General features: G+C 44.6%; 1 protein-coding gene and 1 long non-coding RNA gene across 2 annotated transcripts in view; one reads left to right on the forward strand and one right to left on the reverse strand.

Moving 5' to 3' along the window:
* Positions 1-3291: 3291 nt before the first annotated feature.
* On the reverse strand, positions 3292-15626 carry LOC145529124 (uncharacterized). The gene is made up of 2 exons (XR_014070940.1): positions 15518-15626; positions 3292-8065 (listed from the first exon to the last, which is right to left on the reverse strand). It is a non-coding gene; the product is annotated as an uncharacterized LOC145529124 (long non-coding RNA).
* Positions 15627-20442: 4816 nt separating this feature from the next.
* TRPM1 (transient receptor potential cation channel subfamily M member 1) overlaps positions 20443-24188 on the forward strand; it is a 65787-nt gene continuing 62041 nt past the window's right edge. The window contains exon 1 of the mRNA XM_081547266.1: positions 20443-20469. Within this exon, the coding sequence (XP_081403392.1) occupies positions 20443-20469 (27 nt within the window). The remainder of the gene's footprint in view (positions 20470-24188) is intronic.

Here is a 24188-nt window from a genome sequence, read left to right on the forward strand (position 1 = left end):
GGGGGAGAGAGAGAGAGAGAGAGAGAGAGAGAGAGAGAGACGGGGACCCATGCTCTGATGGAACAAGGGCGTTTATTCAACATAATGTGGGCGTATATATACTGTCTTACAAGATAGCCTTTTCAGCAAAGATAGGGATCAAAAATTTTACAAATCATCCAGGAAACATGAGACTAGAATCTATCTCAAAAAGAGGGGGTTGTAAATAATCACTTTCCATATCAAAAGGAAGAAGGTCGTAAATAGTTACTTTTCACCTCAGGAAAAGCTGACGAAGGAAATGCACGCATTCCTCAGTTCCAGGAGAGGCTTACCATCTCCTTTTAATCCTTGAATACTCAATGATTAATAAGGGATATAGGAATCATGACAGATCAGAAAACCGCACACAGGAATCCTCCTGCCAAATGCTTCCTGACAAGTCCCCAGGCTGGACCACCCAGGAAGGAGTGTGTACCACTGGAGAAGTTGGCCCTTTGTGGAGCTCGGGACAGAAAGTGGGGCCTGTGCTCCACAAATGTGCTGGATAAAATGTCAAGGGCAAGAAAGAGAAGGAGGGAAGAAGGGCGAGCTTTAGAGGGCAGAGTCACCTGGTCTGATGGGGTGGGAGCAGGACCACAGAGGCAGGTTGCACAGACTGCCAGGCGCAACAACTGGCCACAGGACAGTCACCAGACCACCCTCTGCCCCCGACTGTCCAGGTCCTATCTGGCAGGGGGTTCAGGGGGAGTCCGAGAGGGCAGGGATCTGCTTCCATTTCCAGCTGATTTAGCTGGGACACTTCCGTCAGGTACCATTCTTGTCACCCAACTGAAGGTGGGTGACAGTGGGAATGATTCAGACAGAATCCACAGTGGGAGATGATCCCATCTCACCAAAGCCAAGGAAGTTTCTATAGGGATCCTTAGCATCCCATCTCCAGACCTTCGGATGGACCTGGGCAGAGGGCAGTTCACCTTGGAACAGTCATCAGCCCCCCAGATGGTTAAGCTCCTGGTACCTGGGGAGGGGGCTTCCCAAACCCTCCCTGTGACTTTGGATCTGAGATACACTTAGAGGTATTTCAGAAGAAAAAGGGGGATAAAGGGCCAACAAGTTTGGAGAACACTGGGTTATGTAAAATTAAAGATGTTTATTGGTGTAGGACTTCTCAGAGCCTTTCCACATCCTAACACGAGAATCTCTAAAAGGAAAATACAATCTGCAAAATGGTCCCAGTTAGTTCATGTGGGACCATTTTTTGAGAATGTCCATCCAGTCTCTGAGGAGCCCAGTTTAGAAGTTTAGGGAATGTTGTTCCTGGGCAGCTTTGATTCTCTAAGGAGCAGCATCACTGAATTAGAAACTCCTCACAGCAGAGATATTCCTCTTCATCCCAGTGACTTAAAAAAAGTTTAATTGGTACCTTGGGAGGAGGGAACTGGGTGTGATGGGGAGAGAAATCTCAGCTAGCAAAAGTTTCCCAGCACTAGGGGAAATTCTGGACTCATTGCTAACAGTCTCATAGCCAGCGTTGTTGTTGTTTGCTTGCTTTCTGAATCAACTGGGAGAGAAATTGTGACCTGAAAAAAAATAAAATGATTCAGTCCTGAGAAGAAGGAAATCCCGTGATTCCCGCCTCCCCCAACCCAACCCCCCTGCCCCCGGACCTGGAGGGCATCACCGTAAGTGAAATAATTGAAATAAGTCAGAGAAAGAAAGACAATGTATGATTTCCTTTATATGTGGAATTTTTAAACATTAAGCTTTTTTAGACTCTCAGAGATACCCAGTGGTGGTTACTACGGGCTGGGTGGTGGTGGGAATGGGGAGAAGCTATTGAAAGGTAAAAAGTTTCAGTTTAAGATGAACACATTTGAGTATCTCATGTACAGTGTGGTGGTTAGAGCAGTAATACTGAGTCACATGCCTGTGTATTGGGAAGAAAATAGACCTTAAGTGTTCTCACCACAAAAAAAAAAAAAGAGAGAGAGAGAAGAGGGTGGAGATGGTAGCTAATACTATTGTAGTAATCATTTCGCAATTTATAAATGTATCAGATCAACACTTACTTACATCTTATACCTTAAACTTACATGATGTTGTGTGTCAATTATTTCAATAAAGTTGGAAAAAATAAACGTAATATGAGACCTTGGAATAGAGAAAGGAATTAGATAAAAGAACCTAAGTTTAGTTTTTTAAGGAAACTCCATACTGTGCTCCATAGTGGCTGTATCAATTTACATTCAACCAACAGTGTAGGAGGGTTCCCTTTTCTCCACAACATCTCCAGCATTCATTGTTTGTAAACTTTTTGATAATGGCCATTCTGACTGGTGTGAGGTGATACCTCATTGTAGTTTTGATTTGCGTCTCTCTAATATTAAGTTATATTGAGCATCTTTTCACGTGCCTCTTGGCCATCTGTATGTCTTCTTTGGAGATATGTCTATTTAGGTCTTCTGCCCACTTTTGATTGGGTTGTTTGGTTTTTTTGCACAGGAAACTCAGCTTGGTACTCTGTGATGACTAGAGGAGTGGAAAGAGGGGGTGGGGTGAGAAGAAGGATCACTAGGGAGGGGATATATGTATACATATGGCTGATTCACACTGTTGTACAGCAGAAACTAACACAACATTGTAAAGAAATTATATTCCAATAAAAATAAATGAAAAAAAACTAAGGAAATCTGAATAAAGCATAATCTTTAGTTAGTGATAATATGTCGGGATATTAGCTCATTAACTGTAACAATATACCACAGTATATGGGGCTTTCCCAGGTGGTGCAGTTTTAAAGAATCCACCTGCCAATTCAGGAGACACAGCTTTGATCACTGGGTTGGGAAGAACCCCTGGAGAAGGAAATGGCAACCCATTCCAGTATTTTTGCCTGGAAAATCTCATGGACAGGGGAACCTGGAGGGCTGCAGTCCGTGGGATCACAAAGAGTTGTACATAACTGGCTGACTGTGCACACACGCATGCACTATAGTATATGTTGTTGTTCAGTCATTAAGTTGTATATATGCTGCCAGAATAATGTATTGGAGAAGGAAATGGCAACCCACTCCTGTATGCTTGCCTGGGAAATCTCATGGACAGAGGAGCCTGGCAGGATATAGTCTAAGGGGTCACACAGAGCCAGACAGGACTTAGCAATTAAACAAACAACAATGACAGTGTATACCACATATATACGTTTATATTCTAGTATAAATCGACCGTAATAATATGTTAATATTATTAAAGAGTACAGGGGAGATGGAAACTGTCTATACTGTCTTTTCTCTTTTTATTTATTTTACATTTTATTTTCTTTAACACAAAAACATTTTGTATTGGGGTATAGCCAATTAACAATGTTGTGATAGCTTCAGGTGAACAGTGAAGGGACTCAGCCATACATACATGTATCCATTCTCCCCAAACCCCCCTCCCATCCAGGGTATACTGTCTTCTCAATTTTTCTATAAATCTAAAACTGTTTTTAAAATTAAAGTCTACTTAAAAATTTTTTTTTCAAGTAAAATGCCAGAATCTTTCCTGCTGTTTCTAGAACCAAACCTTATAGACCATACGCTCTGTGCTCTCATGCTGACCACCTTCCTCCAGAGCATCCTGCCTGGGCCTGTTTTTCAGATACTTTTTGGGAGATTTTCATCAAATGATTAAAAATCAAAGAGTCACTGTTAATGGAAACATGATTCAAGTGACAATGAGTATTTGATTCCCAGAATGTTTTGTTTGAAGCCTTACTGAGATTTACAGGATGTGTCTAAATTTTTATTTTGGTGCATTTTTTTCTTCACTGATTATTATAACCAAATTGGGTGAAACCCAAATTTTGGTAGCTGTGAAGCATTGCTCAGAAGACATGAGGCTGGTAGGAGACAGGCTGATGAAGGCCATTACGAACACTCCCTTTCCAACAAGGTGTGAGGTAGAAACAACCGAGGTGCCAGGTGGCCAGAAGGAGCCCCCGTGTGTAGAACATGTCTGTGTTCCAAGGTGTCTTTCAGGGCCCAGCAGTGAGAAGGCACAGCTGGCTTCCTGAGGCTGAAGTTCCTCCTTTTATCTCCCAGCGAGTCTGTGCTATTGCAGTCAGCTGCTATAAACAAAGTCAGATGGAGGCAAAACAACTTCTTGCGTGGTTCCTTCCCAAACGTCTCCTCAGAAACACAGACATCTCAAAGGAAGACAAGGTCACATTGACTTCCACATAATTGGACCCATATTTCGGGAGATGTGCCACTGTTCCAGAGTGAAGGTTGAAGAAGCATTAACCACCAGTGCTCAGAATTTGTAAGAAGTGCCCTCCTCAGTCCCACCAGAGAGCAGAAGAAGACATTGTGGTATTAGATGTGTGGCAATTCCACCACTGAGATGCGGTGGGTCTTCTTATATGTGGTTCTTTGGTTTGCAGATTAACTAGATGTCAGGAATTTGATGAGAAGAAAAACCAGCTCAGAAAAATGTTCTCTCCTGGGGACTCCCAGAAGCTCCAGCCATGAGCAGGCCAACCCCCAGAAGCACAAGGCACACACTCTCCTGTGCCCAGACTGGCCACTCCAGTTCCTGGAATTTATGGATGGTGACACAGCCATGAAATTAGAAGTCACTTGCTCCTTGGAAGGAAAGCTATGACAAACCTAGACAGCATATTAAAAAGCAGAGACATCACTGCCAACAAAGGTCCATATAGTCAAAGCTATGGTTTTTCCAGTAGTCACATACAGATGTGAAAATTGGTCCATAAAGAAGCCTGAGTGCCAAAGAATTGACGCTTTTGAGAGTGTGCTGAGAAAAGGGAACCCTCTTACACTGTTGGTGGGAATGCAAACTAGTACAGCCACTATGGAGAACAGTGTGGAGATTCCTTAAAAAACTGGAAATAGAACTGCCATACGACCCAGCAATCCCACTGCTGGGCATACACACCGAGGAAACCAGAATTGAAAGAGACATGTGTACCCCAATGTTCATCGCAGCGATGTTTACAATAGCTAGGACATGGAAGTAACCTAGATGTCCATTGGCAGACAAATGGATAAGAAAGCTGTGGTACATATACACAGTGGAATATTACTCAGCTATTAAAAAGAGTGCATTTGAATCAGTTCTAATGTGGTGGATGAAACTGGAGCCTACTATACAGAGTGAAGTAAGTCAGAAAGAAAAACACCAATACAGTATATTAACGCATATTATGGAATTTAGAAAGATGGTAACAATGACCCTGTATGCAAGATAGCAAAAGAGACACAGATGTAAAGAACAGACTTTTGGACTCTGTGGGAGAAGGCAAGGATGGGATGATTAGAGGGAATAACATTGAAACGTGTATATTACCACATGTGAAATAGATCGTCATTCCAGGTTCAATGCATGAGACAGGGTGCTCAGGGCTGGTGCACTGGGATGATGCTGAGGGATGGAATGGGGAGGGAGGTGGGAGGGGGGTTCAGGATGGGGAACACGTGTACACCCATGGCTGATTCACATAAATGTATGGCAAAAACCACTATAATATTGTAAAGTAATTAGCCTCCAATTAAAATAAATAAATTTAAAAAAAAAAGAATTGATGCTTTCAAATTGTGGTGCTGGAGAAGACTCTTGAGGGCCCTTTGGACTGCAAGGAGATCAAACTATTCAATCCTAAAGGCAATCAACCCTGAATAGCATTGGAAGGACTGATGCTGAAGTTGAAGCTCCAATACTTTGGCCACCTGATGCGAAGAGCTGACTCACTGGAAAATATTAAAGGCAAAAGGAGAAGGGGGCGGTCAAGGATGAGATGGATTGATAACATCACCAACTCAATGGACATGAATTTGAGCAAACTCCAGGAGATAGTGAAGGACAGGTAAGCCTGGCGTGCTACTGTCCATGGGATCGAAAAGAGTTGGACAGGACTTAGCAACTGAACAACAACAACCACACCAGTGTGAAGCTCCTACAAATCTCTGAGGCAGTTGGTCATTTCCACCACAAAATCACCAGCTTTCTTTTTACTGCAGAGATTATTCTGGAAACTAAAATACAGTCAATGTTTGGTTGTTTTTTTTTTTGCCCGTGTGCTTATGATTCCAGGACATATCATCTGCCAACATTGCAACACAACCCATTGAGAAGCCAAAATAAATAAAGAGAAGAGAAAAAGGAAAAATGAAGAGAAGGCACCCAGTATTAGATAGGAAGCTGTTGTCTATTTGGACTCTTTTGGCCTGTGTCCTCCACTGAAGAATGACCAGAGCTCTGTCTTCACCAGTCTAGAGCCATGTGGAGAGGAGGAGGGAGATGTGAAAAAGCTGCTGCCAATATTCAACTATTGATCGGAGAAGCACGCTTTGGAGAATGACCTATGCATTTTGGTTTATGTGGCCCCTGAGATTCACCAGAAAGACCCTCTGCTTTTCAGACAGAGAGGGGTGAGCTTCCCAGACCCGTGTCACAAATGTTTGAGGATCTTCTTTCCCCACAGTAGAAAAACTGTCCTTGTTCTTCTGTCAATTGGTGGAGGATTTCCAGAGCCATGGAGTCAGAGTGTATGGTGATCAAAGGTTTTGATGGACCTGTCAGTCTCTGCCTGATCAAGTTTTCCATTTATTTTTATGACTATCCTTGATCTCAGTACCAAAGGTCTTTAAGTTCACTCTGACTTTCCTCATGTGTAGAGGCATTGTTTGATGACATGTGAATTTAATTTACAAAGCAAATGTATTTGTTTGATAAATCTACCACTTCAGCTTTGTTTCAAAGATTCTGCCAATGGGGTCATAGGTCATAAGTCAACACTACCTGGTTTTAAAATGTATGTAAATAATTCAGAAATATGGAAAGTGGATGCTCACTCCTGCAGCCATTTCCAGGAGCAGCATAGTCTGTTGAGCAGGTACAAGTCCTGCATCAAATGAGACTTTGAGAAGAAGGCCTTTGGGATAGGCCTCTAGGTTAGGATTCACAAATGGCCAGTGCTGGCCCGAGCACTTGGCACTCCCCAGGGCTTTCTCATCCCTCCCTGGACACCTGTATTGATAATGAAAGACCTCAAGTCAATAATCTAATCTTGAGCCTTGGAACACTAGGTAAAAAAAAAAAAAAACAGAGCAAAGTAAACCTGAATCAAGCAGAAGGAAGGAAATAAGACTAGAGTAGAAAGAAATATAATAGAGAATAGGAGAACCATAGAAGAAATCAATGAAACCAAAAGCTATTTTCTTGGAAAGATAAACACCATTGATAAGTTAGTTAACTAACCAAGAAAAAAACCAAGAAGACTCAAGTTAGTAAAATCAAAAGTGAAAGACAGGATACCACCATTGATCTTCTGGAAATAAAAAGGAAAATTTTAAGGGAAAACCATAAACAACTACACGCCAACAAATAAAAACCCAGATGTAATGAACAAATTCCTGAAAAGATACAAATTATTGAGACTGGCTCAAGAAGAAACAGAAAAGTCTGAGTAGATCTATGAAAAGCAAAGAGCTTGAACTATTAATTTTAAAACTTCCCACAAAGAAAACCCCAGGCTCAGATGGTTTCACTTGTAAATTCCATCAAACTTGTAAAGAAGAATTAATACTAATCTTTCAACAACTCTTACAGAAAATAGAAGGTGAAACATTTTCCAAGTCATTCTGTGAAGCCAGGATTATACTGATTAAGAAACAATCAAACAAACAATAAAACTGGACAAGAGCATTGCAAGAAACAAAAGCTATACTTATTAAGACACCATTTCTTAATAAGATGGACAAAAAATCCAAAAGTTTAATAACACATTCTATAGACAAAGCTGCAGGGAAACAATTCTCATAAAATACTGGTGGAAATGCAAGATGGTGCCACCTCTATGAAGGGAAGCTTTGCAATGTTAGCAAAATTACGTGTGCATTTGCCCCTAATTCCAATAATCTCACTTCTAGGAAACTAGCCTAGAGATGACTGGCAAAATGAAAAGGACACACAGCAGGGCTTTTTGCTGCTCGGTGATCTGTATAGACCAAAACTCACCCAAGTGTCTGTCTGGTTGAATCAATTTTCATGCATTCACTCAAGGATTCAGGTCATACAGCTACAAAAAAGAAATGAGACATGGCTAAGTAATGCCTCCCAAAAGTGGAGAAGATAAATAAGTACAAAAAGCAAGGTGGAAAAAAGTGCATAAAATCCTCTACCAGTTCCATGAAAAAAATACATGTATCTACATAGATACAAAATTAATATTATATAGTAATACTCAAAACGAGAAAGATTAAAACAAAAAATATTTTATTACTTTACACTTTAAAGTAAATAAACTTTAGGAGGAAATAGATATAGTAGCCAGACACTGATGAAAAAACCTTCTTTGCAGTTTTGAGTTTGCAATAATGCAATCATTTTATATAATTATAAAACACTATAAATTGAGAAGCCCATTTCTAAAATCCCAGGGGAAAATTCCTTAAGTGAATCCAACTATGTATCATTTTTGCAGAGTAGCCATACAAGGCAGAATCATTTTAAGTGATGTGAAAACCCTGATGGGATATGTGTGTGTGTGTGCTAAGTCTCCTCAGTTGGGTCCAACTCTTTGCGACCCCATGGACTATAGCCGGCCAGGTTCCTCTGTCCATGAGATTCTCCAGGCAAAATACTGGAGTGGGTTGCCAGGCCGTCCTCCAGGGGAGCTTCCCGACCCAGGGATAGACCTGGTGTCTCTTCTCTCTCCCACATTGGCAGGTGAGTTCTTCAGCTCTGAGCCACCTGGGAAGTCCTTGATGGGATATACCTCAGACCAAAAAGAAAAATAAAACATTTTAAACTGCTTTCGGTAATTTATGGGTCACAGTAATACTGTGGCTCTGAAACTTTACCTAAGATAAAGCAAAAGAGAAACTGTGTCAATGACCTGAAGATAAGAGAGCATAAAGAAAAAGAGACATAAATATAAAATCAAGGACTTTAAATAAAATCACTGTTTCTAAATCTGAATTGGAAATTATCAGTATGAACTCATGATGAATTTTATTTTATGTATATTATATAAATTAATATATGTGATCAAAATCACATATATTTTTATTAACATAACCTGTTAGCATATCATGTTCCTTTCTGGTCCTTTTTTCTCTAAGTATATTTTTATAGTTGGAATAAAACTGTACATAAAATTTACTCATATTTTCCTCCTAGGATTAATCATTTTGAAAATTAAAATATTAAAATAGAATTATTAAAATATTAATAATATTTTTAAAATAATATTTTATTCAACTGCAAACATCCAAAATATCATTTCAACATGCAATCAGTAAAAAATATGATCAACAGTCTTGGCCATTTCATGTGTTTTATGCATAGATTTCATCTCAAATTGAACAGGCCATGTTTCATGTTCTCAGTCAGCAAGCAGATGGGGCTGGGGCCACCGTGTTGCACGTGGCAGTCCCAGGGGGTTGGTCTCAGCATGCTGGCCCCGGGGAGGACGGGCATTGGCTTGTAGAGGTCTTGGGATCCCATTCTCTCCATCTTATGTGACCCTGAGAAGGGCCTAAATGACCAGTGACAGTCGTGTCCACTGACTGGCGAGCCACTTACTCACTGGCTGGGATGGGGTTGGTCCTTGGCACTGACCACCAGGCTTCACGTTCTCCAGACATGGTGGGGGCTGGCCACAGAGGCAGCCACAGGGAAGGCGGGAGACCTCCCTGGTTGCTCCAGTTTGATTCCCGATGCCCCAGAAGCGCCCAGCACCCATAATTCTGCCTCGAGCCATGCAGTCAGACCTACAGCCACCTGCAGCACCCCCTCTGCCCAGAAAGACTCCTGCTAAAAGCTGTGAGCCCATCAGGGGTGTGGTCTACGGGGCACATAACCCTGCTGCCAGGCCAGAGCTGCTTCAGGGCAGGCACTGCTGACTTACTCCAGGCTGTGTGCATGGGCAAATCTTGGCAGGAGTCACACTTCACCCAACCTCGGCACCCACTCTGCTGGGACAAAGCCGTCAACCTTTAGTGGGCAGAGACCTGAGATAAGCTGCTGAAAGCAAAGGATGGACCTCCCCTCCCCAGGCTCCCTGCACAATCCTACACCCACCTCCAAACTTCAGAGGCTCCCCAAGCCCCTGGGCATCCCCCAGGTGTGGGTATGTCCTCCCGTAGCTGGAAGTGGGGGCTGGTCCCAGGCTTGGCCTGAAGTCTTGGGAGCTCTACAGGGTGGACTCGACAGCCTGGGCCAGTTAGGGTCCTGCCCGCCTCTCACACTATCTGGGCAAGCAGCCTCTTGACTCACATGATCCTCAGTCTTCTCATCTGTAAAATGGGAACTCCCCTAACGCCCCCTCGGGTCCAGTCTGCCTGCATCTCTGTTGGCTCCTCTGTGATGACAGAGGGAACCCAGGCTGAGGAGACTTGCAGCCTCCTCTGTTGAGGCGGTGTTCCTTGTGTGGGAGGCCATGGGTGGGAGAATTTCAGGGCTCGTGTTTCTCCTTTCCTCAATTCATGTCCATTGAATCGGTGATGTTATTTAACCATCTCATCCTCTCCCGCCCCCTTTTCCTTTTGCCCTCAATCTTTTCCCCCATCAGGGTCTTTTCTAATGAGTCAGCTCTTCCCATCAGGTGGCCAAAGTATTGGAGCGTCAAGGTCAGTCTTTCCAATGAATATTCAGGGTTGATTTCCTTTAAGACTGATCTGTTTGATCTCCTTGATCACTGGACTAATCATTACAGCAAACCTCAGAAGCTCTCATCAGGGTAGTTGTGGGGTGACTGTGGATATAGGTCACTCGGGCTGTAGTTGGAGTGGGGACCTGGGGCTCAGGGGCACTGAGACAAGGCTGACAGTCACATGGGACTCACGTCCACCTGACCTCTGGCCCAGCCTCAGATGATGTGAAAGGATTAGGGTAATTAGGGCACTGCCCTCAAGCCAAGAGGCTGCTGAAAGAGCCAGTCATGTCCAATTGTCTCAATTATTCAAACAGTGTTGACATTTTTAGCTGGGAAGGGCTGCTGGGGGAAGGGTCACTTCAAAGGGAAAGTTCTCCCTCCCCTCCTCCCACCTCCCCAGACTCCAGGGCTGCTTTCTTGGCATCGACATTGAACAGCCTGGTGGGCTGGGTTGTGGCTTCCTTTTTGGGCCTGGAAGCGAGGTCACAAGCCTCATGGGGATCATGAGGGCTCAGTATGGGGGCTCACGTGCTCCTCATGTGGACGCCCCCTCTTAAAGGGTGGGCCCTTCTCGGCCAGCCTCCTGCCCGGCCAGAGGAGGAGGCGGGAAGAGGCCAGTCGCACCTTCTTGGCCCCGTGCTGGGGCAGGTAAGCTCAGGTGTGGGGCGGTGCAGGTGCACTGTGACAGGGAAGCTCAGGCATGGGGAAGTGTTGCAGGTGTAGGACTCAGCTTCCTGGGGCCTCCAGCTCCTCTCCTGTGGAGCCTGGCTGCACAAGGTCACGTGGGAAGGGCCAGTGAATCCATGTTCCCCGAAGGGACAAGCCTGTAGAACCGGCCACCACCAGGCTCTAGGGTCTAAATGCAGATGCCGGGGTTCTGCTGAGAAGCCCCAGCTCCAGGGCTTGGCCTCCTGGCCTTTACTCCCTAGCATCTTACCTTGGTCCCCTGCTTCCTGGAGAATGTGCATCTGTGCGTCTTCTTCTTGGCCGGGATGTCCCTGTAAGCCTTTATCAGCTGACATTTTAGCCATTAGTTAAAACCTCGGCAGAAAGATTGATTGGCTGTGAAGGAAGATGGCGATTCCTTCTCACTGCTAGGGGGCAGGGGGTGGGAAATGGGAGCTGGCTTCCAGAAGGCAGTTCACCTGCCAGTGCAGGAGACCCAGGAGACGTGGGTTTGATCCCTGGAGGAGGACAAGATCCCCTGGAGGAGGGCATGGCAACCCACTCCAGTATTCTTGCCTGGGAAATCCCAAGGACAGAGGAGCCTGGCGCGGCTACAGTCCATGGGGTCACAAAGAGTCGGACACAACTTAGCACACATACAAGCCCAAGTCCAACAACTGCACAACTAAGGATCTGTCCTAAGGAAATAATCCTGACGGATTAATGTAAATATAAGCCAACATTTATAGAGCGCTGTTTACTACAGTAAGACACAGGGGACAATCTGAACGCCGAAATAGAGGACTGGACACATAATCATGGTCTATCTACAAGGTGAAATGTATAGTCTTTCTTTTTTTTTGATGTGGACCATTTTTAAAGTCTTTACTTAATTTGTTACAATGCTGTTTCTGTTGTATGTTTTGGGTTTTGGGCCTTGAGCCATCAAGGATTTTAGCTCCCTGACCAGGGATAAAACTCTCCTCTCTAGCACTGGAAAGTGAAGTCTTAACCACTGGACCACCAGGGAAGTCTTTGTAATGTATTAACTTTTTAAATGACAGAGAAAAATGAATAACGACAAAGTAGGATAATCATATTTTTCATTACATACACGTGCACACTCTCACACACACACACACACACACACACATCTTATCTATTCATAGGAAAAAGCCAAGGAATACGTTGAAATGCTAGCCATTATTTTAAATGCAGTTTGTATGTGTGATGTTTATTTATTCCTTTGTACATTTCTTTTTCTTTTACTTTAACAATATTCAATAACAAATACATTTTCCTTTTGTTACCAGAAAATTTGTAAACTTTAGCAAATATTAGCAAAAATAGTGGGAATGTGGGGAAGGTTGAAAATATTCACAGGATTTGTTCCCAGTTGACCACTGGTAGGAGACAGGAATAAAAGAAAAGAGAGAGGTCGGGAGAAAAAAGATGACAGATTTGCTGAGTGTGAAGTAAGTATTTATGGAGGAATTAAGAGGGATGATCGGCCTCTCTGGGAGAGGACCTTAGTAATACAGGTCTGCTTTTGGGAAAGGATTGTCTTTGGGAATGCTCACCAAATTACATTTTGCAAACTATTGAGCAGCATTTAAAAAATATATATATATATATATTGATTTGTTTATTTATGGCTGTGCTAGCTCTTCATTGCTGTGGGGGCTACTCTCTAGTTGTGGTGCTCGGGCTTCTCTTATTGCAGAGCACAGACTCTAGGGTGCACGGACTTCAGTAATTGTGGCTCCCGGGCTCTAGAGCACAGGCTTAGTTGCTCCACAGCATGTGGGATCTTTCTGGATCAGGGATCGAATCCATGTCTTCTGCGTTGGCAGGAGGATTCTTTACCACTGAACCCCCAGGGAAGTCCCTCGAGCAGCAGTTTTGATTCATGGTACTTGCAGTGATATTTGTCCCAAAAAGTGATTATTCCCTGCCGTGTATTTTAGACTGCAGAAAATCTAACTGGAAATGTCAACCAGTGCCGAGGGTATTTGCTGTCATGGTTTATGCTTTATTAGTTATTTTTCAGCAGAAGTCTGGGCTTGTGTTGGGTTTGGCTCCTTTGAAACTTTATTTATTTGCTTTGCAAAGTTGATAAGTACAAGGCACAGAAAGATGTGCAGGTGTTTTAAGTGGTTGGTCCTCATTCTGAACTAAGTGAAAACAAAGCAGACTTTCTGTTAACTTACAGTCCTCTTGACTTGGAGCATTAGGTATTCTTGGAAAATTCTCCCGTTTTGTTTGAAAATGTTTTAAAGATGTCCTATAATTTTGCGTGCACGTGTGAGCGTTTGTGTGTGTGTGTGTGTTGAAGTTCTAGATCTGGGAAAATAGAAGCCCTCATCCAGAGGACTAATGAGACCTGTTCCCTGACCTAGAGACTAATGGGGTTCAGCATTTAAACACCTCCATTAAAAAGACAGTCACCACGGATGCATTAATATGCAGAGAGATCTGTCCCCAGACATCATTGTACATTGTAGAGTAGCTGTATCCAAACAAAAGTAAGCCATGTTAAAAAAAATTAGTGAAATAAAAAAATGTATTTAACTCAATATATCCCCAATATGATCATTTCAAAATGTGGTCAACATAAAAAGCGTATTAGTGAGATACTTTTTGTCTGTTTTTGAATGTGTTCGTACCTAGTAGCTCAGTTGTGTCTGGCTGTTGTGTAGACACAACAGTCCAGTTGTATCCACAGACACCATGGACTGTAGCCTATAAGGCTCCTCTGTCTATGGGATTCTCTAGGCAAGAATACTGAAGTGGGTTGCCATTCCCTTCTCTAGGGGATCTTCTCAGGAATCAAACCCACTTCTCCTGCATCTCCTGCATTGGCAAGCAGATTCTTTACCACTGAGCCACCTGGGACAATCCTCCCAAACACTTTTTCTTTTCTTCCTTTCTTTCTTTTTGGGGTGGGAGGGGTGGGGTGACGGTACTGCAAAGCACATGGGATCTTAGCTCCCCAAACAGGGATCAGATCCACATCCCCTGCATTGGAAGGCAAAGTCTTAATCCCTAGACCTTCAGGGAAGTCCCCACTTATCTTTCTAAGGCCCAGTGTTAGACAAGGCAAATGATAACTTGCTGTTTTACATGTAAATTCACAGCATATTCCAACTCAGACCAGCCAGATTTAAGATGCTCCATAAGCTACCTGTGGCTGCCATGTTGAACTTGACATTTACACCTCAAGGTTGGTTCTTGCACAGCTAGATCGTGCCAGAAAAATCTTACTACAACTTTTTTTTTATTCATAATAGAGATAGTTCTGTTCTCTATCCTCCTTAAAGGGAGGACCTCAAAAGCATCTGCCCATTTTGGAGAAAATTTTTTGAATCTGTCAGAGAAGACAGATGTGTGATGAGGGACAGAGCCACGCAGGGGAGTCAGGCTGGCCACCTGGCCATGAGACTGGCCAAGCTTGTGGCTTCACCATGTCACTGTGTCTTATGTATTCGATGCCCCTTAACTTCCCAGTTGTTCAGTCACTCAGTCGTGTCAAACTCTTTGCGACCCCATGAAGTGCAGCATGCCAAGCTTCTCTGTCCACCACTATCTCTCACAGTTTGCTCAAACTCATGCCCACTGAGTCAGTGATGCCATCCAACCATCACCTCCCAGAGCCCCTACCAAAGCCCTAATCCCTCCACTGCCTGTTTCCTCATCTGTGAAACCATAGTGAGGGAGCCCATGGTCTCCTCATGGCCCCCACCCCAAATGCATCCAGGTTTGAGCGGGCATCACTGTGCCCATCACAGCAGAGAAGGGAGGCCTGGCATTCTTCCCTGTCCTGCTGTCCCCTCTTCAAGAGCACTTTCCCCATCTCTCCTGTGTGGGGGGACTTACCACCTCTTGCAGCTGTGCGGGAGGTCTGTCAGCCCAAGTCCCCACATCCCCAGGGCAGTGCAGGGCAGCCAGTGGTCAAGGTTTTCACACAGGGACCTCTCTCACAGTTAATAACAGCAGCGAATTCTCCTCCTGATACAAGGGTCAAACCAAGTCCACGTGTGGGCCCCCGTGCAGCCCTGGGTGAGAGCGCAAGGCGTCTGCTCTAAATAGACACATGAGACCGGCGGTTTCTTTCGGCTAAATTGGTCCACAAATCACCATTTCACTGTGGCCTTTGCTGTTAATTTTGGCCCAAGAAGCAGGGCCACTGAGTAAACAGAGACTCACCCAGCAGCAAACCAGCTCTTAGTTCCGAAGCCACTTCCTGAGGCCCAGACCAGGCTGCCCTGTCACCCCAGCCCCACCCTCCCCACCTTCCCTGGGCACCCCCACTTCAGCTCTGCCTTCTCCAGGCTGTGCCCTGCCCTGTTCCTCCCACCCACACCTCCCCAGAGGTCCCTCCCCGTCCACATGAACCCATTCCAGAAGGTCCTAATGCCACCCCTATTCTGGACGGGGGTGGCGGGAAGTGAGGCTGGCTGTTTACAGCTCCTCAGGACTTGGCTCTAAATCCACATAAAAGTCCAGTGAATGGCCTGATCATGAGATCTGGTGGCCACTCCCCAGGTTGTACAAAGGTTACCTGGGGCTTTTTATTGTTAATAGCAGATACTTCTTTCTTTGTTTTTTTTTTTTCCTTTCTTTGAAAACAAAACAAAAAAATGAGCTGGCAGGGCCATCTGCCCACTCCCCTCTGACCTCCCTCCCACAACCTGGCTGGTCCATCAAGGACACACGATCCTCAGCAGGCCCCTGAGACACTGTGTCTGTTCTCCACCTCCCTGACCTTGTGTCCCCAGCTCTCTCCCCTGCTCCTGGGGGCTCAGTACCAGACGCCTTCCTCTCTACTTCCTGCAGTCTCTCCATCAGCAGTCTCTCTGATTCCCATTATGTAGAGTTATCTAGATATCGCTATACCCTGGGTCTCATTCATGCAACCAGCTGACCCCTTTCCGTCCCTGCAGGTCCAGTGGGTGCCTGGAGCCTAAGGTGTAGGCTTAGGTGCAGGGGGCTGGGTTTTATTCCTCAAGCCTGGGCCTGCGTGGCCCCACCTCCATAAATTGCACCCCCAAGCCCTCCAGCTCCACCAGCCAGAAACCTAGGTTTGTTACTAGGCCCCTCCCCTCCCACCATCCCTATCAACATCAGGTCCCTTCCCAGCCCCACCAGCACCACCAAATATCCCATCTGCCTGCCTTTCTCAAGCAAGGGAAATTGACTAGAGGTCAATTTCTTTCATTATTAGAAATTGTTGTTCATTTGTGTTATTTTATTATTAGTTATTGTTATTAGTTATTATTATATTATTAGTTATTCTTAATCTCTTACTGTGCCTAATTTATAAATTAAACTTTATCATAGGTAGGTATGTATGTGAAAAGACATAGTATATCCCGAATTTGGTCCTATCTGCGTTTCGGGCATCAACTGGGGGTCCTAGCATGTAACCCCTGTAGGTAAGGGAGGGGGGCTATTGGAATGACCAGAATTTCCACTTAAATGTGTGTGTGTGTGTGCGCGCACTTAGTTGCTCGTTCATGTGCAACTCTTTTGTGACCTCATGGACTGTAGCCCACCAGACTCCTCTGTCCATGGAATTCTCCAGGCAAGAATACTGGAGTGGGTTACCATTTCCTTTTCCAGGGGATCTTCCTGAACCAGGGATTGAACTCGCGTCTCCTGTAGGACTTCCCAAATACTGCACAAATGTCATCCCAGTTGAAGCTCAGAACTATGCAAAGCAGTGTCCCTTTCAGAGACGGGGAAGTTGAAGCTCAGTGTTGTGGGCAGTGCTCCCACGTCCCCTCACTGAGCTTCCTGCACGCTTTCAGATGGGAGCCTAATCCCCAGGACAGGCATTCCCATTACCCTGCCCCAAGGCATTTCAAAAAACCACGTCTTCCCTGAAAAAAATAAAATGCTTCTCAATTTCTGTTAAAAAAATAAAATAAAGTAACTATCTGTGATGGAAGAGATTACTTCAGATGAGTGAACAGAATCCAGCCTGGGGGCTAGGAGGACCTGGAGGGTTTATGAATGAACCCCAGGAGGCTCTGCTTCCTTTCATCCCAGTCCACTCACCCTTCCTTAATCCCTTGGCCTGACTCAGTCCTGGGGCATCCTCCAGAGGGCTGGGAGGACTGTTTATGGAGGGGCCCTCCACCCATCGCCTCTCACCTGAATTTACCTCTGAGACTGAGCTCGCCCCACGTGAGCTGAGGCTCTCTCGGGTGACCTGGGTGACTTCCTGCTCTGTGTGCCCAGCTGCCCTCAGGGGCCCGGGGACGGGCTGCTGCCTGTATCCTTGGCAACACTCCACCTGGGCTTTTGAATCACCCCTTAGTCACCAGGGGACAGTGAGCACCGCCCTTCCGCCAGGCACTCCTACAGGAGACCGAGCAGGGCTGTGGCTTCTGAGATTCTTATGGGAGGAAAAGGGTCAGATGGGAGAGGGAGGGTGTGTAGGAACAGGTTGCTGGAGGGGCTGGGGGGTGGGGAGCCAGAGAGCCTCCTTGCCGGCCTCTTGACAGAAACTGGACACTGTGAAGCATGACTGCAGGCATAGAGTGAGTGACCTCCTGGACCTCTTGTTCATCCTCAGAAGATTCTAGAACATTTCTGGAGACTAAGCAGTAACATAGCACCACGGACTCGATGGATATGAATCTCCCACAAAAATCACAGGAGCCACAGTCCTGCTCTGTCCCTGCAGGAGTGCCTGCAGCATACTCCAGGAGATAGTGAAGGACAGGGGAGCCTGCAATGCTGCAGTAGTCCACAGGGTGGTAAACGGTCGAATACAACTGAGTGACTGAACAACAACAACAAGGAGTAACTGGAATTTTGGAACTGGAGTTTTCCTAACTAAACTAAAAAGAGAATAAGAAAAATTCAGAGTTAGTACTAAAGCAAAGCCTTTCTTTCCTTAGGGAAAGTATGGTAATCACATGCTAGCTTTTTCATTAGAAAAAGAATGGATTTTTGGTGAAGCAAAGGGAAGTGGGTTGAGCCTGGAGCTGTGTGGATACCAGCTGCTGCCCTTGCCCATGGCTACAAGCAGAGTCAGTGCTGGCCGCCCTGAAAAGCCCCCTCCTGAGTTGAGGAAGCAGATGCCAGACTGATGCCCCTTGAGACCCACGGATGCCCTGCACCTGCAGGAAGGATGCCTGGGGACACTGGGTGGTGGGGGCATTTGAATACTGCCTGTGACAGAATAGATGTGACTATGTCTGAGGCACATTACTGCCGTCCCAGTTCCTTACCCACCTCAGCCTGTGACACCCTGCAGGGCAGATGGCTTGTCCCCCTTGTGATGACAGAGGCCTGAGCCTAGTTGTCCAAGGGGCTAAACCCTGGCTTTCTGATTTTCCATGTGCATGCATGCATGTGTGCCCTGTTGCTAAGTTGTATCCATCTCTTTGTGACCCCATGGACTGTAGCCCACCAGTCTCCTCTGTCCATGGGATTTCCCAGGCAAGAACACTGGAGTGGGTTGCCATTTCCTCCTCCAGGGGATCTTCCCAACCCAGGTGGATTCTTTATCACTGTGCCATCTGGGAAGCTCCCCTGATTTCCCACACCTGGTTATTAACAGTTTTCTGTGAAGGGCCCACTTGTTGGTTTCTTATGCAGGGGTGGGGTGGGGGCACTGGGAGGAAGGGTCAGTGAGCCATTAGAGGGATCAGAGGGGGAGCCAGAAAGGGTGGGTGGGACTCGGGGGCAGGGCCAAAGATGAGGCAAAAGACTGAAGGGTGTTCCCAGGTCATGTCTCTATAGCTCCTGTGACTGTTCCCCAGTCTTTCCTTGTCTTTCATGGCCTTTGGAGTTTTGTGATTTCAGTTATTTTCCAGGATGCGCCTCAATTTGGGTTGTCTAAAGTTTCCTCCCTATTAGATTCAGACTTTGCATTTTAGGCAATTTTTCTTCTCTGCATTTTATCTAGAGGCTCATGGTGAATATTGGGTTCATTGCTGGTGACAGCTCACTTTATTTTAGGTGGTATTCACCAGATTTCTCCAATCTGTCAGGTTACTCATTTCCCCTTTGTGATTAAGAAATATCTGTGGGAGATGCCTTGAGATTATGTAAGTGTACTGTTACTCTCCAATCCTTTACCCATGGCATGTAGATTTCATCAAAGATTCTTGACAGTTGCCAAATGTTGGTTTTCTTTATTTTATTTATTTTTTAAAATAAAATATTTATTTATTTGGCTGTGCTGGGTCTTAGTTGTGGCATGTAGAATCTAGTTCCCTGACCAGGGGTGGAACCCGGGCTCGCTGCATTGGGAGGGTGACTAAAAAATGCAAGAAAGAGCTTTCCCATCTCCCCTATATATTTATTTATGTATAAATTTATGCCATTGTGAGTTCATGGATCCTTATTTCAGCCAAAGGGTTACAATTCTTTATTGTGATCATTTAGTTTCATGCTCACATCCCAGATAAAGCCAGCGAGAGCCCTTTCAAAGAGGGTTCTGTGTTTTCTGACAAGTTCCCAAGTGGAAAGTAAACACTTCCTTACTTTCTGGCACAAGATGTTCCAAGCTCTTGTTGTACTTTCTCTGCCCCAGATCTGGATTCAGTCATTTGTCCTAGGAGCCCTGGCTTTTTTTAGTGGAGAATTGTTGTTTAGAAACAAATATTTGCACACTGAGTATATTCATTTCTGTCAGAGTGTTTTTAGGCTCTTTTGGTGGATGGAGCCAGGAAATAAATATACATACATGTACATGTGTCGTAGGCCGATGATCCCAGTTACCCCTAGTCTCCTGAGCTCTGTGCTTTGTGTAACCATGTTGATCTCAGTCTGTGGACAGTGAAGCTCCTGGCTAGGCATGCCCAGGGCATTCACCCAGGCCTCACTGCAGGGAGCCCCACAGTCATCACCCCTCTGGGACTAATGCGGCTGCCCTAGCCCTTGTAGTTCTTATTCTGATCGCAAAATACACTTCAGCCAAGGCCAAGGGAACTTGGAGGAATAAGATTTATTAGTTACAGGTCCTGGAGGGTCTATGGCACATTTGAGGGATGGCCACACACCAAGGGCATACATTCACATCATTCAGATTTTTAAACAGGAAAACTTACTTCTGCACAGAAAACCACACACAGACGTTTATGGCATCTTTATTTGGAACTGGCACAACTTAGATGCAACCAACTTCAGAGGGTGAATGGGTAAGTAAACTGTGGTACATCCAGTTCAGTTCAGTCGCTCAGTCGTGTCCAACTCTTTGCGACCCCATGAATTGCAGCACGCCAGGCCTCCCTGTCCATCACCAACTCCCGGAGTCTACCCAAACCCATGTTCATCGAGTCAGTGATGCCATCCAACCATCTCATCCTCTGTCGTCCCCTTCTCCTCCCGCCCCCAATCCTACCCAGCATTAGGGTCTTTTCCAATGAGTCAACCCTTCGCATGAGGTGGCCAAAGTATTGGAGTTTCAGCTTCAACATCAGACCTTCCAATGAACACCGAGGATTGATCTCTTTTAGGATGGATTGATTGGATCTCCTTGCAGTCCAAGGGACTCTCAAGAGTCTTCTCCAACACCACAGCTCAAAAGCATCAATTCTGCGGCGCTCAGCTTTCTTCACCGTCCAACTCTCACATCCATACGTGACCACTGGAAAAACCATAGCCTTGACTAGACGGACTTTTGTTGGCAAAGTAATGTCTCTGCTTTTAAATATGCTATCTAGGTTGGCCATAACCTTCCTTCCAAGGAGTAAGCGTCTTTTAATTTCATGGCTGCAGTCACCATCAGCAGTGATTCTGGAGCCCAAAAAAATAAAGTCTGACACTGTTTCCACTGTTTCCCCATCTATTTCCCATGGAGTGATGGGACCAGATGCCATGATCTTAGTTTTCTGAACGTTGAGCTTTAAGCCAACTTTTTCACTCTCCTCCTTCACCTTCATCAAGAGGCTCTTTAGTTCTTCTTCACTCTCTGCCATAAGGGTGGTGTCATCCGCACATCTGAGGTTATTGATATTTCTCCCGGCAATCTTGATTCCAGCTTGTGTTTCTTCCAGCCCAGCGTTTCTCATGATGTACTCTGCATATAAGTTAAATAAGCAGGGTGACAATATACAGCCTTGACGTACTCCTTTTCCTATTTGGAACCAGTCTGTTGTTCCATGTCCAGTTCTAACTGTTGCTTCCTGACCTGCATACAGGTTTCTCAAGAGACAGGTCAGATGGTCTGGTATTCCCATCTCTTTCAGAATTTTCCACAGTTTATTGTGATCCACACAGTCAAAGGCTTTGGCATAGTCAATAAAGCAGAAATAGATGTTTTTCTGGAACTCTCTTGCTTTTTCGATGATCCAGCAGATGTTGGCAATTTGATCTCTGGTTCCTCTGCCTTTTCTAAAACCAGCTTGAACATCTGGAAGTTCACGGTTCATGTATTGCTGAAGCCTGGCTTGGAGAATTTTGAGCATTACTTTACTAGCATGTGAGATGAGTGCAATTGTGCGGTAGTTTGAGCATTCTTTGGCATTGCCTTTCTTTGGGATTGGAACGAAAACTGGATGTGGTACATCCAGACCGTGGAATATTATTAAGCACTAAAAAGAGAGTTATCTGTCAGAAAGGCATGGTAGAAGCTTAAAGGCATAGAACTAAGTGAAAGAAGGGGCTTCCAGGTGACACTGCTTGGTAAAGAACCTCCCTGCCAATGCAGGAGACATAAAAGACACAGGTTTGATCCCTGGGTTAAGAAGATCCCCTGGAGGAGGCATGGTATCCTACTCCAGTATTCTTGCCTGGAGAATCCCATGGATACAGGAGCCTGGAAGGCTACAGTCCATAGCATCACACAGAGTCAGACATGACTGAAGTGACTTAGCACTCATGCAAGTGAAAGAAGCCAACCTAAAAGGACTTTAGAGAGGCTGATTCCAACTATACAACATCCTAGAAAAGGTACAACTATGGAGATAGTAAAAATTCAGTGGTTTCAGAAATTAGGAGGAGGGAGGAATGAATAGGCGGAGAACAGAAGGTTTTGGGGGCAGAAAATACTGTGTATGATACTATAATGGTAGATAGAAGTCATTTTAATTTGTCAAACCATAGACTGTACGATGCCAAGAGTGAATTAACACACACTATCAACTTCGGGTGGTGATTTGTCAATGTAGGTTCGACTTTGGTAAAAAATACACTACCCTGGTGGAGAACATTTATAAGGATGGAGGGGCAGGGAGTTTATGGGAAATCTCTGTACCTCCCTTTCAATTTTGTTGTAAACCTAAAATGGCTCTAAAAAAAATAAGGTCTTTTTTATTTTTTAAAATTGAAGTATAGTTGATTTACAATGTTGTGTTAGTTTCAGGTGTGCAGCAGAATGATTCAGTTATCTGTATCTACATCTGTACCTATATCTATGTATCTTTGGCCACATTGTGCAATGTGTGGGATCTTAGTTCCCTGACTAGGAATTGAACCCAGGTCCCACAGTGACAGCCCTGAGTCCTAACCACTGGACCACCAGGGAATTTCCACATATTCTTTTTCAGATTCTTATCCTTTATAGATTATTACAAGATATTGAGTACAGTTCCGTGTGCTATACAGTAAGTCCTTATCATTTATCTGTTTTATATATAGTGATGTGCATCTGCTAATCCAAAGCTCCTAATTTATCCCTCCCCAGCAACCTTTCCCCTTTGGTAACCATAAATTGCTTTCTGTGTCTGTGAGTCTGTTTCTGTCTTGTAAATAAGTTTGTTTGTATCACATTTTTAGATTCCATATAAAAGCAATATCATATGATATTTGTCTTTCTTTATGGCTTACTTCACTAAGCTTGACAAAAAATAAAATCTTTAAAAAAACTGAGCAGGGCACCAGGCTATGGGTGCCTCCTTTCCACCCAGGCCCCTGAGGCCTCTAGGTCTCCCTCTGGAGGAGCCACTGCCAGCTGCTCCTGGGGTATCGTTCCCATACATGGTGTCTATTTTCTATAAATTATCCTGTGGCTTGCTTTTTCACTTACCATAGCTCAGTGATTTTCTCCTATCAATAGAACAAGAACATCCTAGTCTCTTTCAAAAAATTTTTTTGTTTTCTCAGAGAATTGTGTCGATGACTATTCTATGATTTGGGTAACAATCCCCTACTGATAAACAGTAGGTGACTGCCAGCCTTTTGATATCACAGACAATGATGCAGTAAATAGCCTTGGGCCTGTGTCAGCTTGTTCAGGCATATTTGTAGAACAAAATCCTAAAAAATGGTAAGTGAAAACATATAAGCTTTGTAACTGCAACAAATGATTGCCAAATTACCCTTGATGGTAAATGTACCAATTTCCAGCCCCAGCATCAATGCTGCATGAGGACCCAATTCTTCACAATCTTCAATATTTTTAATTATAAAAATAACAGTTGGTGAATCTGATCACCGGTTAGAAACATTACTTATAAAATAACTATAGTGCACCAGGGCCTGGGAGTCTAGAGAAGACCAAGTTCTTGACAGCAAATCGAAGACCTGATCAAAATGACTTCCCTGATGGTCCAGTGGTTAAGACTTTGCCTCTCAATGCAGCAGACGTGGGTTACATCTCTGGTCCGGGGGCTAAGATCCCACATGCCTTGAGGCCAAAAAATCAAAATGTGAATGGAAACAATATTGTAGCAAATTCAATAAAGACTTTAAAAATGGTCCACATACACACAAAACGTCTTAAGGAAAAACAAAACAAAGACCTGATCAGAGCTGACAATTTTGTCAGCTTTTCCAATAACTCAAATCCATACCAGGCTCCACAGAGCACTGGCTGGCTCTAGGGGCACCATTGTTCCCCTTCTGTAGACTCTGATTTTCATGCAAAGCACAGGTTTCCTAGCCCTACGGAAACCACAAAAGCATATTTCGGAGCCAT

This window comes from Giraffa tippelskirchi, chromosome 12 (assembly GCF_054371585.1).
Source record: "Giraffa tippelskirchi isolate mGirTip1 chromosome 12, T2T-mGirTip1v1.2.pri, whole genome shotgun sequence".
Taxonomy (NCBI): Eukaryota; Metazoa; Chordata; class Mammalia; order Artiodactyla; family Giraffidae; genus Giraffa; species Giraffa tippelskirchi.